General features: G+C 40.6%; 1 protein-coding gene across 3 annotated transcripts in view; it reads right to left on the minus strand.

Annotated features, from left to right (window-relative positions):
• scn4ab (sodium channel, voltage-gated, type IV, alpha, b) overlaps positions 1-14,690 on the minus strand; it is a 55,034-nt gene that overhangs the window by 15,032 nt on the left and 25,312 nt on the right. For all 3 annotated transcript variants that reach the window (XM_053684044.1, XM_053684043.1, XM_053684042.1), the window contains exons 3-15: positions 12,435-12,555; positions 10,545-10,632; positions 10,257-10,385; positions 9,212-9,303; positions 8,490-8,708; positions 8,253-8,316; positions 6,608-6,749; positions 5,677-5,874; positions 5,078-5,197; positions 4,518-4,632; positions 4,107-4,345; positions 3,825-3,998; positions 166-522 (exon numbers count right to left, since the gene is read on the minus strand). In XM_053684044.1, coding sequence (XP_053540019.1) covers positions 166-522; positions 3,825-3,998; positions 4,107-4,345; positions 4,518-4,632; positions 5,078-5,197; positions 5,677-5,874; positions 6,608-6,749; positions 8,253-8,316; positions 8,490-8,708; positions 9,212-9,303; positions 10,257-10,385; positions 10,545-10,632; positions 12,435-12,555 — 2,058 coding nt within the window. The remainder of the gene's footprint in view (positions 1-165; positions 523-3,824; positions 3,999-4,106; positions 4,346-4,517; positions 4,633-5,077; positions 5,198-5,676; positions 5,875-6,607; positions 6,750-8,252; positions 8,317-8,489; positions 8,709-9,211; positions 9,304-10,256; positions 10,386-10,544; positions 10,633-12,434; positions 12,556-14,690) is intronic.

A 14,690-nucleotide genomic window follows, 5' to 3' on the forward strand; every position in this document is an offset into this window, starting at 1 on the left:
GTTTATTGTTTGCACCACTGTAATAAAATTCAAAAATAGTGGACTCCCTGGCTTTTCATCATTGACCCCTCAGGGCTCCCGGACCCTAAATCAAGAACCATGGATCTAGACGACAAAAAATTCAGACAGACCCTGTTGTAAGTACATGACTGAGGCGATACTCACCACCAGGTTTCCAATCACCATGACCATCATGAAGACGATAATGCACATGGACTGGCCTGCCACTTCCATGCAGTCCCACATGGTTTCAATCCACTCGCCACACAGGATCCGAAACACAATTAGGAAGGAGTGGAAGAAGTCTGTCATGTGCCAACGTGGCAATTCACAATCTTGAGAGATTTTACAAACACAGTCCTTGTAGCTCTTCCCAAACAGCTGCATGCCCACCACAGCGAAGATGAAGACGATGATGCCCAGGACGAGGGTCAGGTTTCCCAGGGCACCCACAGAGTTACCAATGATCTTAATCAGCATGTTCAGGGTAGGCCATGACTTTGCCAACTTGAAGACACGCATCTGTATTAAATATTAGTCACAACATGATTATATAATAGTTAGCTTTACAAGAACCATCAAGAAACGACGATTTGTAGTGGGATGGTACATCACTTAAGTAGCAGTGAAAATAATCCTTTGGAGATGGTAGAAACACTGCAATATTTGGATAATAATTCAGCCACTGCTTATAATAAATCCTGAGGGAGGAGTTTATGTAATAGCCTACTTGTGGCACATTTATTATTTTACTCACTGTAAAATTCATGTGACCCACTCAAGAATTATCTCTATGTCTATCATGATAGATATAGATAGCTATATCGATCATGGTCTATGCTAACACTAACACACCACCACGCCATTCTGCACTACCAAAGTCTTCATCCAGACAAGAGTCTATTGGATACAATGACTGGGAATTGGTCCAAAAATCATATATATCAAGTATACCATTTATAAAGTATAAAAATACTGCAGCAACACATATGTACATTCTGATAAAACATTTATGAGCGTCAATGAATAAAAACGTTTGTATCCTGCATGTGTGTACAAATACCACAGTGTATTTGTACACTGTGTATAACACTGCATATAACACAACATAGAAGGTTACAATCACACAACAGGTTGGCAACAAACGTCAGTGCGAGGGTTAGCTGAAGCCATGAGTCAGCTGTCATGAGTCAACTGGAAGCCATGGCTAAAAAGTAAAGTGCTTCTGAATTCACACACTTTCTAAATGCATTAGCCACAAGATCCTTATTGTGATTAGTGAATGGGGTGTTTTAGAACTAGGTTTGTAGGATGATTAATTTGTTGCCTTTTTATAGCTTCTGCCTAAGATTTGATGGATGATGACAATGATGCTTGATTTTACCCTTGAGAAATACACTGTGGGATTACATCTGCCATTCTCTTCCTTCCCTGCGCTATAGAAGACTGTGGATTTAATAACAGAGCTACTGAGTCAAAAGCAGGAGTTTGAGGAGAAGCAGTGAGATGTCTTGTCTCACTCCATTCAAGTAGATCAAGCTGATACAGCTGGTCTGTCTAACGACGTGTCTATATTTCTGATGGTACTGCAAGGGTTTTGTTCCCAGTGCATACTGAGTATATGTTGGGTATACTGCCTGAACAGTGATTTGCTGTGAGATTTTCACAGTGAGAGAGATGGTTTCTTGTTACCTAGCTTCAGCTATCAGCGACAGTGAAGCTTGCTAAAAAGCAATTATCAGCAGATCATCTGGCCTACTAGCTACTAGCTTTGTTGTGGGAGTGTTAGGCTGTAGACCCCAGGTTAAAGTTCAGGGAGACAGCAAGAAACAGCAAGATGGCCTCTCAGCCAACTGTCACTTTCCCCACCCATCCTTAAAAATCCGGCTCTCTTGATGGCTTCCAGGGATCCTGCTCTCCCAAATAAAGGAGCAATAGTTCCATACACATGGATTTCTCTGACAAACCCATGCCCGTGTCTGTCTGGTTAAGGCAAGCGATTCCATAGCAGCCGAGGTACTTAATCCTAAGATTAAATAGTATAAGCTGCCTTGTTGTCTTTTCTCAGTCTCTTGTCAGTCCTGCACTATCTATTGGCCCCCAGTGTCAATGTCTGTCCTCATTCCACTTCCTGCACTACCGATCCTGCAACACTGTCAATCTCTCTCCTCAAACCTACCCCTGCATCACCCAACATGCCCCTGTGTTGTTCAATCTCATCAATTCTGGTGCAGCATCACACATTATGCCCCAGTTTGGTCTCTTGCATCAGTCAGGGTCATTGCATCATGCATTATGCACAAGTGTTGATCATACATTAATCCTGGCCCTGTATTATTCATCATGCCGCAGTGTTAATCTCTCTGATCAATGCTGCTACTGCATCATCCATTCTGTGTTGGTCTCTCTGGTCAATCATGACTCTTGTCAATATGCTGCTGTGGCACTGTTTCACAATTTGAATCAGGCCTGTTTCCCAAGATCTTGCCCCTCCGTCTTCCATTCTGCCCCGGGTATCATCTGCCTCATAGATCCTGTCCCTGCACTACCCATTCTGCCCCGATACCAGCATCTCCTATAGATCCTGTCCCTGCATCACCCATTCTCCCCCAATACCAGCATCTCTTATAGATCCTGTCCCTGCACTACCCATTCTGCCCTGATACCAGCATCTCTTATAGATCCTGTCCCTGCATCACCCATTCTGCCCCGATACCAGCATCTCTTATAGATCCTGTCCCTGCACTACCCATTCTGCCCCAATACCAGCATCTCTTATAGATCCTGTCCCTGCCCTACCCTTTCTGCCCCAATACCAGTATCTCTTATAGATTCTGTCCCTGCATCACCCATCATGCCTGAGTTTTGGTCTCTCTTTGTATATACTGTCCCTTTTCTCTTTTACAATTTCTCTCAGGCCCTCACACCTAGTCAGTCTCAAGCTCTGACCCAGGCTCATGATCCTGACCCATTCTGGCTGCCATGTGTTACACCCTTTTTTTCCCCCCTTTCTTACATGGACATGCAACGATATAATCATATGTTACCTACTCAGGCAAAATAATTTCAGCAGTATTTCCTGCTTTATGTAATAGGTTATTCAAATAGAAATTGGTTCAAAAGCACACAAGCACTAAGTGCACATTCCAGCACATTGGAAGCTGAGTATTGCAAGCTTTTGTAAACTCAGTCACTCAAAAAATAAAGCAGCTTGGGCCTATTGCTTCACGCATAAACATAATAAAAGGGCAAAGTGCAAAAACTCTCCAATTTTTCTCCAGAAATGCCAATACCACACTAGATGATTCTTCCCAGTTTCATGCTTCTTTTGGCATTCATATGTTTGCTCTTTCTTTGATGAACTGAATTTGCCAATAAATAAGAGATATTACATAAAAGAAAAGGCTATGATCTATGCATCCTATGAACTCTGAGAAGAATCAGTTAGTGTGATGTCAGCTATTTACCAAAACAAAGGTGTGAAGTCCTCCAATAGGTTTGCTGTGCTCCAATGTGACATGTCCAACTAAAACGTCCGTCGATTGTAGGTCAAATTCTTCATTCTTGCTTCCATGCTTTTATTTTACATGAAATAGTGTAATGAGTGTCCAATCTCAGATGTTTGGGTACGAGAAGCAATAAGGCTTCCATCATCTTAACTTTAATATTCAGTATAGTAGCAGAGCTGGCATACACTCAAGCCATTGCAGGAAGACAATCTATGAACAACCCTCATTAGCAAAAACTGATAAGCTGAACTCTCTGCAATTCTCTTATGCATCTGTTTACATATATTTCTGGTAAGCGGAGAAACAATTACTTACAAGTCGGAAGGACCGGAGCACAGACAGCCCTTGTACATTAGCCAAGCCGAGTTCCACAAGACTCATGGTCACGATGATGCTGTCGAATATATTCCAGCCGACCTGGAAGTAGTAGTATGGGTCCATCGCTATGAGTTTGAGGACCATCTCAGCCGTGAAGATGCCCGTGAACACCTAGAAAGACATGCTCCTAGCTTAGTGGGTTTTATTCAAGGGCAATTTAGAAGACGCAAGCCTAATAAACCAGTGAAATATCGTGTAGGTTTGTATCTAGTGCCTTACCAAATTCCCAACAGACAACACATGTTCGAACTCAGGAGTCATCGGATAATGTTCCATGGCCATAAACACCGTGTTTAGTACGATGCAGATGGTGATGCCCAAGTCCACAAAAGGATCCATCACAATAAAGTACACCCATTTTTTGAATCTGATCCATGGTGCACAGCAGTCCCACTTTAGGAAAATGTCTGCAAACTTGTACCAGCAAGGTGGACATGGTCTTTCCAACTCTTCTAATTCTGAAAATATAATAAGTAGGTATAAACAGGATATTAACGTCTTATTTCATTGCAAACAACTGAAACATTCAACAAGACCTACGTTTAACCCACGGTTACAATACATATAATCTAGTTGTTCATTATTCTATTAAATTTGTCGAATCACTCATGAATAAACTAAAGACTTCACCTTCTAGTGTATGGCTTGCAGCACTCACTGCACTGGCTTTCCTGTTGTGCTGGCCAGGTAGTTCTATTAAGTCCATACTTCCTTTGGATCCATTTAATTTGGACACCTCGGTAGACTTTAGACACAGCAGAAAAGGAATAAAATCGGACTGTAACTCTTCGGCAGCACTGAAAGCATTAAATATCGATCTACAGCAATCATTAGATTTTTTAAGCTATTGACACTGCAGTCGATCAGTTGAACCTTTATGAATACAAGTATGGGATGAAACCTATGCTATGTTATTGGAGAAAAATTTATTAAAGGATACATTGCACTTTTTATCCATTTATAGTTAGATTTAAGATTGTGGAACATCCAACAAGTTTGTCGTTCTTACTGACTGTTACACTAGAGACCCTTTCCATTAAATGTTAAATATACGTCTCCTAAGAGAGAACTCATCAACACCTTTTGACCAATCAGAATCCAATACAGGTCTGAAATGAATACTGAATTTAATACAGGCGTCATGTAGTAAAATCCCAGATGGATTCATTGGTGTACGTGCATTACAGTACCTCTCTGTGTTTTAGGGCAGTGCCATGCTCTTCATGATTCTCATCATACTCAGTGCCGCCGTCGTGTTTCTTTTCGCTCGAGAGCGATGTCGTGCTTTCTTTCACCATCGCTTTTTTCAGCTGCTCGGACAAATGAAACACTTAGATTGGACTGTCGTTAAAAATAAAATAGCTTTATTTGTATAATATTAAAGCATTGCATTTCATATATGCAAACACGTACCTTAACCAACACATATATTCAACATGTTTTAGCGTGTGATGATTTTATGGTAAACTTATTCATCTGGGTAATTATATTATTTTTCCTGTTTTCATGCAAAAGAATGTTTCTCTCATTCCAGATTTGCACAATTACACACTGTTATTAGGATTTATCATTTATTTATTTTCTACTGCAGCATCCACAACGACATGCAGACCACGAACTTCATTGTGTGTGTGAAGATAAACTCCCTGAATCATGAATTAATAACTAAAAACATCTTCTCAGTCGTGAATCGCCATTGGGAATGCTCTTTAGTGCAAGCTTCATGCACGCAGTGCTGATTAGGAAAACAGTGAATGAAACTAAAGGCGTAATGAGAGAGCACGCTTGCCTCAGATTGCTTTTTGAGCTGCTCCATGATCTTGGCATACTCCTCCTCCTTCTCTTTAGCTTCAGCCATATTGGCTTCGTTCTGCTCCGCATACGCCATTGCCACCACCGCCAAAATCAGGTTGATCAGGTAAAAGGAGCCTAAGAAGATGATGACTACGAAGAAGATCATGTAGGTCTTCCCTGCTGCCCGGAGAGTCTGAAATACGCAAGACGGCATCAGCTGGCGATCTCCAGACAGTTTGCATCAGAATTTTTTAGAATCAGATTTTCTCAGGTGTTTGTTCTGCAAAGTCCACCACAGTAATATTTTCACGTCATTTTTTTTAAAATAGACTCTTTTTTTAAAACATTTTATAATGTAGGACATGTGCTTTTATTTGTGCTCGTGTTTTCACACACAGTCCATTTTTTTCACGCGTTAGTTTATTTATTTAATTATTTATTACATGTACTGTAAGGCATGTGGTTTAGTTTTTCACGTGTAATTTTCTTTTTTATGATTCATTTATTTTCACGTTAATTTTTTTTTTTACATGTGAGGCATGTTGGTTTACAGATTTTTATTTATTTATTTTATTTATTATCAGTATTTATTTATATCCACATTATTCCCAATTTTAGGGCATAACAGAGTCAAATACTCAGATGTTCAGGTTATTTTTCCATGTGTGAGTACATACTGCTCGCATAATCACACGTGAAATGTACGCGATTCTTCCTTAAGGGTGACTATCTCTCTCTGTTCTCTGACGTGAGTTTTCACTCATGTGCCCAGGCTTTTACAGTAAATGTGAAAATGGTTCGGTACTTACTTAGTAACCGCACAGCTCCATTAGTGAAGCATGACAAGGCGACAGAAAAGATACAGGTGAGCTGAATAATGTGTGCATATTAGCATATAAGACTCAAAAAATCGTGAATGTACAAACCAACTGGAACAGGTTTTCCCAGAAGTCTTGTGTCATGAGGCGGAAGAGGGCAAGGAAGGCCCACCCGAAGCTGTCATAGCTGGTGTATCCATAATTCGGATTCCTCCCTGCTTTCATACACACGTATCCCTCGGGACATCGCCTGTCAGTATTATAGTCAACAGCTCAGTTACACACAAAAGCCACCAGGGGATTTAACAATGAATAAATAAATACTGTACACACTCAGGATTTTATTTCTTTAGATACTTTCAGTACTCTTATTAAGTTTTTTATTATTATTTCAGTACTTTAATCCACAAAGTACCGCAGTTTCTGTTTACGCACACCTCTGTAAAGCATCATGTACGTGTGGCGGTCTGGGAAAACCCATCATCTGTCGCTGTGGCTGACGTGAAATCAGTTCAATCGGTATTTTTCCTGCAACAATGTATTTTAAATAGCGTGGAAATGTTTTTTATTTAAATTACTTCCATTTTGGGAATAATCATCTAGGCTACGTTCCTGCAAAGATAACATCAGGTACAGATGCAGTTTAACTGTTAAAACCACTCAGTCTACCTAAAGATGTCTGAAACCTCATTAGCTAAGTAGGATTTCCTCACACACTTTCATCAAGCTGTTGAAAAACGAGAAGTGCGTTTTCTTTAGGTTTTCTCTGTTTTCACTTTTAGCGGGGTTAAAAAATGCCGTATCTGCGTAAAAAGACGAAGGTATTTCAGTTCAGGGAAGACTGCAGTTTTCACAACTACAGTGGAGTGCGAAAGTCTAAGAGGAGGTCGTCGTTGTTGTTGTTTTTTATTATTATTTAAACTGGAAATAAACAGAAAGGTTTAGCATTTCGGAATTTTAAAAAATGGTGACGAAGAGTTTAAATGACGAAGAAATATTCAGGATTCAACTATCATTCAGCTATTTCCAGGTCACTATTTAAATTTATGCACATATGCGATATTGGCCACAAAATGTCAGATTTTCCTCGTCTCAGCTGAAGCACGTGTTCAGACGACACTCTGAACCGGATTCGCGCCAACATGGATGGTCCAGCTTGTCAAGTCCAGTAAAGAAAGCAGAGTATTAAGAGGTAAGAGACCTTTCAGAGAAAAAAAACACAATGAAGGCTGCCGGGTTTCTCTGCAGAAATAAGACGCGAGTGTGACGGAAAAATTTCATTATTTTGAAGTCATTATTTCTCTACAGCTTTCTTTGTATGCACCTGCACAGTACTGTGTGTGTATATATATATATATATATATATATATATATATATATATATATATATATATATATATATATATCAGAAAATGCCAACGTTAATCCACTGTAAAACCGGATAAGTTCACCTAACTCAAAAAATTTGAGGAAACTAATTACCTCAACAATTTTACGTTTATAAATCAATTTCTTTAATCCAAATACACTTAAATATAACAAAAAATGAACTCAATTAACTCTATTGATGTGTATTTGGCTCAGAGAAATTGATTTATCGATTTAAAAATGTTGAGGTAATTAGTTTCCTCGACTTTTTTGAGTTAAATGAACTTATCCGGTTTTACAGTGTAGGTTTTCCCAGATCATTGTCCCATTTTTATGTATCATTTAATAACCAGTGAAGGGGGAAATACGTGGCTGGCCAACCCACCCAGCATCCGAACTGTTTCCACACAGCAGTGGATCTAAGCTACCATCCAGGTGGTAGTAATTCTCTGCAAAACAAAGAAGTCGCAATCAGCTTCTCGAAAGTGACAAATGAGCACGTGGTAAACCTGTCAGATTAATATAATATTATACTTAATAATATACTTCTATCGAAACATGGCCTGGACAAGCGGACCGTTGATGTTAAACTTGTTTAGATAAGATCTAGATCTCCAATTACCATTATTGTCGAAGTACTGTTCAAAGTCGAAAGTGCTGTTGGTATCCATGGTGTCATTCATGCTTGCAGGAGGCCACTGGATGCACTTGTTGCGCAGAATTCCCATGAACAGCTGCAGGCCAATGAGCGCGAAAACGCTGAGACAGAAGACGGTGAGGATCATGACGTCTCCCAGCTTCTTCACGGACTGAATCAGCGCACCGACGATGGTTTTCAGACCTGCACGGCACACACGGGGGTTCTGACCATCATGCGACTGTTACTAACGTTGTCATTTTATTCGGTTGCTCTCGCGTGCATTATAGCAGCTAGAAACAGTCGTTCTCTCTGTTTGGTTTCTTTTCCTGCCTTGATTTCTCTCTTCTCATGTCTGAAAACTTAAAGGTACGCTTTACCTCTGGCCCGTACAAAGTGCTGACACTGGAGACTCCTCCCATAAATGTTAAATAAACATCTCTGCACAGAAAACTTCACCATATCAACGATGACGCACGTTTTTAATCAAAGCCTTTCTACGTATTAGCCTTTATATTAATACACATTAATCGAAATCTGTGATTCGCAGCTACATTACTGTCAGAGCTGCTGTTAGAGAAAGCCTTCTGACCAATCAGAATTGAGAACTGAGAACAGTTCTGTGGTAATCATCAGCTGTACATGCTTAGACATGGTCGTTCATGATAGCGCTCAGGATGTGATGTGGACTGTGGTCCAGGACGCACCAGGAATTACGGTGATTGTTTTCAGGGCTCGAAGCACACGGAAGGTCCTCAGAGCTGAGACATTTCCCAAGTCCACAAACTCAGTGATGTACCTGCAGACACACATGATCCAGAATCACTCAGGACATCCAAACTCATTCATCACAGCCTTCAACCGCTGATTCCAATTCAGAGTGTAAACTTGCTCTACGTGTTCCTAAATCATGCAGTGAATACTGCTTTTGGTTAACGCGACTACTGCGACGAAAATACTGAATATTTACACACACTGTCAACGTTATTAAGAACGCCTAAGAGGATACTAGCACGAATCAGCAGGTGTTCCTAATAAAGTGGACTGTGGAGTGTATAATATGGACTCATAAAATTAGGAGAGAGAGAGAGAGAGAGAGAGAGAGAGAGAGAGAGAGAGAAACTCTAATAGTGAATATCGGGATGTTTACAAGAAAAAGAAACGGACAGAGAAAGAGAAATAAAGGTTGGTAAGTGAGAGAGATGAGAAAGAACGTGACAAAAAAAAACGATTGATCACAAGAAAGAAAAACGTGAGAACTGTAGGAAGAAAACAAGAAAGAAAAAAGATGAAAAATATTAAATAAGCAGAAAGAAAGAAAGAAAGAAGCAACTGAGCAAACAAACAAACAAACAAACAAACAAAGGTTGATATGGAGAGAGTGTGAAAGGGAGAATGAAAGAAAAAGTGAGAAAGAAAGAAAAAATAAGGAATGAATGAAGCAAGCAAACAAACCAACAGTATATGTGTGTGTGTGTGTGTGTGTGTGTGTGTGTGTGTGTGTGTGTGTGTGTGTGTGTGTGTGTGTCATCATGGTAGTATAAATATATTTATAAAAATGGGGGCACAGTGGTTTAGTGGTCAGCACGTTTGTCTCACACCTCCAGGGTTGGTGGTCAATTCCCGCTGTGTGTGTGTGTGTGTGTGTGTGTGTGTGTGTGTGTGTGTGTGTGTGTGTGTGTGTGTGTGTGTGTGTGTGTGTGTGTGCCCTGCAAAACTATTTCAGTACCATGTATGACATCTCATACTCACGCCATGCTGATCACCATGAAATCCAGCCAGTTCCATGGATCTCGAAGGAATGTGAAGTCTCCGATACAGAACCCTCTGGACAAGACTTTAATCAGAGCCTCGAAGGTGTAGATCCCCGTAAACACGTACCTGACACACAAGAGTCACGCGAGTGTACTGAGCATGTGAGAAAACACAGTCGTGTATGAGTTACCAAGGTAACGGTGCTATACATTATGGTGTAGTTATTGTCTATATGTATAAATATGGTCATAAAGGAGGCTCGTTGCTGCTCGTGTTGAGACTCACTCCATAATTTTGCTCCATTCTGGCGGGTTGCTCATGGTCATGAACACACAATTGGACAGGATCGTCACCATGATGAACATGCTGAATAATTTACTGAACAGTCAAGGAGCTCTGTGGGTGTGTGTGTGCTATCTCAATAAAGTTATGTCCACAGCTCCATTCACTCACTGTACCAAAGTCTTGTTGTCTGGGAAGTTAGATACAGTTGCAAGAAAAAGTCTGTGACCTTTGCGAACTTTGGAATGTCCGGGGTTTATTGATCACTCGTAAAATGTGGTCTCAATCAAAGTCACAATTATAGACAAATGCGATTTGACTAAACGGATAACCCACGTGCAGTCGCAGTGTTCGGGTCTTTATCGAACATACTGAGTAATCATTCACAGTACAGGCTGGGAAAGTAAGTAAACCGCTGTGCTAATTGGAGTCGGGCGTTTACATTAAGGAGATGAGATCGGACGTGTGGGTTGAACAGGTGCTTTGCCCTTTAAATAAATAAAGACACGCAAAGTCTAGCTACTGACATATCTGTTCAACTCAAGGGCTACTGATTAGCGTGAGCCATGCTTTGAGCCCAACAGCTTTCACGGGACCTCAGAAATGCACAACGCTGGAAAAGACTACAGAAGCATTTCTGAAGACCTGCGTGTTCATCGATCCAGAATCAGATCCACTGTCTATAAACGGAGGAAATTCCCTAGGAGTCGGCGGTCTGCAAAGAAAAAGAACCCAAGGGTGACAGGAAAAGACCTGCAGAAAACACTAATGGACGAACACCATAAAGGAAGCCACAGCTGTCCAAAAAAAAAAAAAAAAAAAAATCCAACAAAAAACACTGTGGCATGGGGATGTTCCACAACAGTGATGGGAAAAGTTTTGTGGACAGATGAGACAAAAGGTTCATTTTTTGGCAAGAATGCACAACGCTATGTTTGGAGGAAAACAAACACTGCACGCTAACACAAAAACCTCATTGCGACTGTGAAGCATGGTGAAGGGAGCATCGTGGTTTAGAGCTGCTTTGCTGCCTCAAGACCGTGAAATCATTGAGGGAACAATTCAAAACCACGATGTCTCATGGGAGAACCGCGCATGATCGCAAGCTTAATAGAGGTTAGATGATGCAACAAGACAATGACCCGACGCACACAAGTAAATCATGTTTAGGAATGGCTGAGTCAGAGTCCTGACCTTATCCCAATTCAGATGCTGTGGCATGACCTGAAGAGGGCTGTTCGATCAAGAAAGCCCAATATATTGATGAACTGAAACGGTTTTCTAGCGAGAAACGCTCCCAGATTCCTCCTCGTCATTGTGCCAGGCGGCTACCGCTGGTAGAAGAGGGTCTACAAGTTACTCAATTCAAGGGTTCACTTACTTTTTCCAACCTGTACTGCGAATGATTGCTCAATGTGTTCAGTAAAGATGTGAAAAGCTCATGTACGCGAAAGATGCCAGACAGCACTTTCCTGCGAGTGTGACATGTGATGCAGAATGAGCAGAAATTCCAAAAGACGTAGCAGATGGTTTCCCATCTCTATGAAAAAACATCGGAAAATACACAGATAGTGCGCTCGCGCTTTCTGGCAAGGTAATGTGAAACCAAATCTATCAGCGTACTGTATGTTCAACTTAGCTAACATTACTTATTAAAAAAAAACAAAAAAACAATTCAATAGGATTAACTTTCTTTCGCACATAATATCAGGGTACCGCCACTGATATAGATCATGAAGCTCTGACAAGCTTCGCTGATCAGTCACCATCTCACAGACACACATTTATCAACTATCTGAACCCATTTAGAAATGATTCTACTCATAATGTTATTTGTCTAAGTGAATGGGACGTCCTTATAACCCCTTAAAACCTTGCGTGCATCCAAAGGATATGAGTGTATGAGTACTCGGATGGCAACCCTGCGGATGGGGTTGAAGGGGGTGAGAACGTAACAGGCTGGATCCACGTTGAACCTGTTGATTGTATTCCCTTTGCTGATCACGATGAAAGTCTGCAAAACGCAAAAAAAGCATTAATCAAATCAAATGAAAATCTAAAGATCTAACACGATCAGCAACACGTACCGTAGCATGATAAGGAACTGTCTTTTATTTCAAATGGACCGACATTCACCATGCCATAACTGTCCTGAACACTTTTGATGTTTTTACTGGGTTGCGTGAGGAAGCTGTGTTCATTTTACCACCTCGAGGTTGATTCATTTCCTATAACAGCATGTCCTGAAGCGTTTTATTTTTCTTACGCCGCAGCGATTCGCCAACCAATGAAACGCATTGAAACCCCTATATTTCCAATGAGGCTATTCCCATGGAGACATCAGTATTAACTCAAGAAATCTGGAGCTATAAAGAATTCACAACATTAAAGTCCGTAAATAAAGTTATGTGATATAAAGTGGAATGACACGGGAAAAAAGTACTGAACACGCTAAGATTAAGCAGTTCTCCAAGGCAAGGTAAGGCAAGGAATCCGTAAGTAATTACACCTCCTATCTGTGCAGATTAATATCAGCTGGGTTAGTAAATCGATGGTCTATAAAAAGGCTTTTCGTTACCGAGGTGTCACACAAGAAACATCTCACGATGGGTAAAAGCAAAGAGCTCTCCCAAGACCGCCGCTACCGTATTGGTGCAAAACATTTCGTATTCATAACGTATTGGTGCAAAGTTTCTTCTCTCCCTTGAAGTTAATCATACAAAAGAACACGCAGCTTGACTGGGGCGGCTGTGGCTCAGTGGGTTGTCCACTAATCGTAGGGTTGGTAGTTTGGTTCCTGGCCCGGGTGACTCCACATGTCAAAGTGTCCTTGGGCAAGACGCTGAACCCCAAGTTGCTCCTGATGGTAAGCTAGCGCCTTGCATGGCAGCTCCTGCTACCATTGGTGTGTGAATGAGACACAGTGTAAAGCGCTATATAAGTGCGCCATTTACCATTTTTACCATTTTTGTCATGTCACTGAGAAACCTCAATTCGTCAATTTACAGCTTTATCTCTGATTGTTACAAAGCGCTGACACCGGAGACTCCGTACAGAAAACTTCAGAAAGATACAGCGATGATTATTTTATATGGAACGTCCACCGTACACCTTTCTTTGAGTTCATCTTTATTATAGAAACAATACGATATTAGAGCAAGCACATGAATATAAACCTGTGATTTAGTTTACGTTATAAAATCTTCTGTGGCACTGTGGTATAGGTTTATGTATAAATCTTACGTCTGTATATTGAATACTTGCTCGCTAAGCCTCATGACATTTCATTTTTGGCTCCATGCTTATTGTTTTTCCAGACTGATATTACGGTATGTTTAAATTTTGTTTGGGACGCTCTGTTTGTTTATGACCTTGAGTAATAGATCTGCCTGTGTTTGACTTGGCTGTCTGATGTCACACCCCTGCTATAGACTTTGACCATGATTCCCGGAAAAGTCGGAACAGTAAAAGGCCTGTGAATGACTGCTGCCTGCTTCTAATACTCTTGTATTAGACATGAGACACTTCGTGAACAGTGGTTTTCTTTTTCAGACTTGCAAGACACTGGGACATGAGGAACTGACTGTGACCGCTGGATATGATGTCATGTTGACATGATACGATTTGTCCAGGCTTCTCTGATATTTGCATAAAGGTTTAACACAAAGGTTTTCTTAACGCAGTACACGCCCTTACACAGGTTACATCTAGCACCCCTAAGTGTTCCTCAGTTAGTCCCTCTGGGGACACAAAACGTGGGAATGTTTCTGTGTACAACACTACAGCACAGGGCAGGGGGCCTTTCAGAAACACATTCCAAGTAAGGAAAGAAGGAAGGACACAAAAATATGTAAATGAGTAAATAAATAAATAAGTACGCAAGCAAGCAAACAAAAATGCATAAATAGGTAAGTACGTATAGATTAATAAATAATCAAGCAAACACACAAAAGTAAATAAATATATTATACATAGATAGATCGATAGATAGATAGATAGAGTGTCCTCCACAAATATTGGCACCCTTGGTAAATATGAGCAAAGAAGGCTATGAAAAATTGTCTTTATTGTTTAACCTTTTGATCTTTCACAAAAACACTCCGCTCTCATGGATCTCAAACAATTGTAAACAAAACACAGGTTTATCAC

Source organism: Ictalurus punctatus, chromosome 12 (assembly GCF_001660625.3).
Source record: "Ictalurus punctatus breed USDA103 chromosome 12, Coco_2.0, whole genome shotgun sequence".
Classification (NCBI taxonomy): domain Eukaryota; kingdom Metazoa; phylum Chordata; class Actinopteri; order Siluriformes; family Ictaluridae; genus Ictalurus; species Ictalurus punctatus.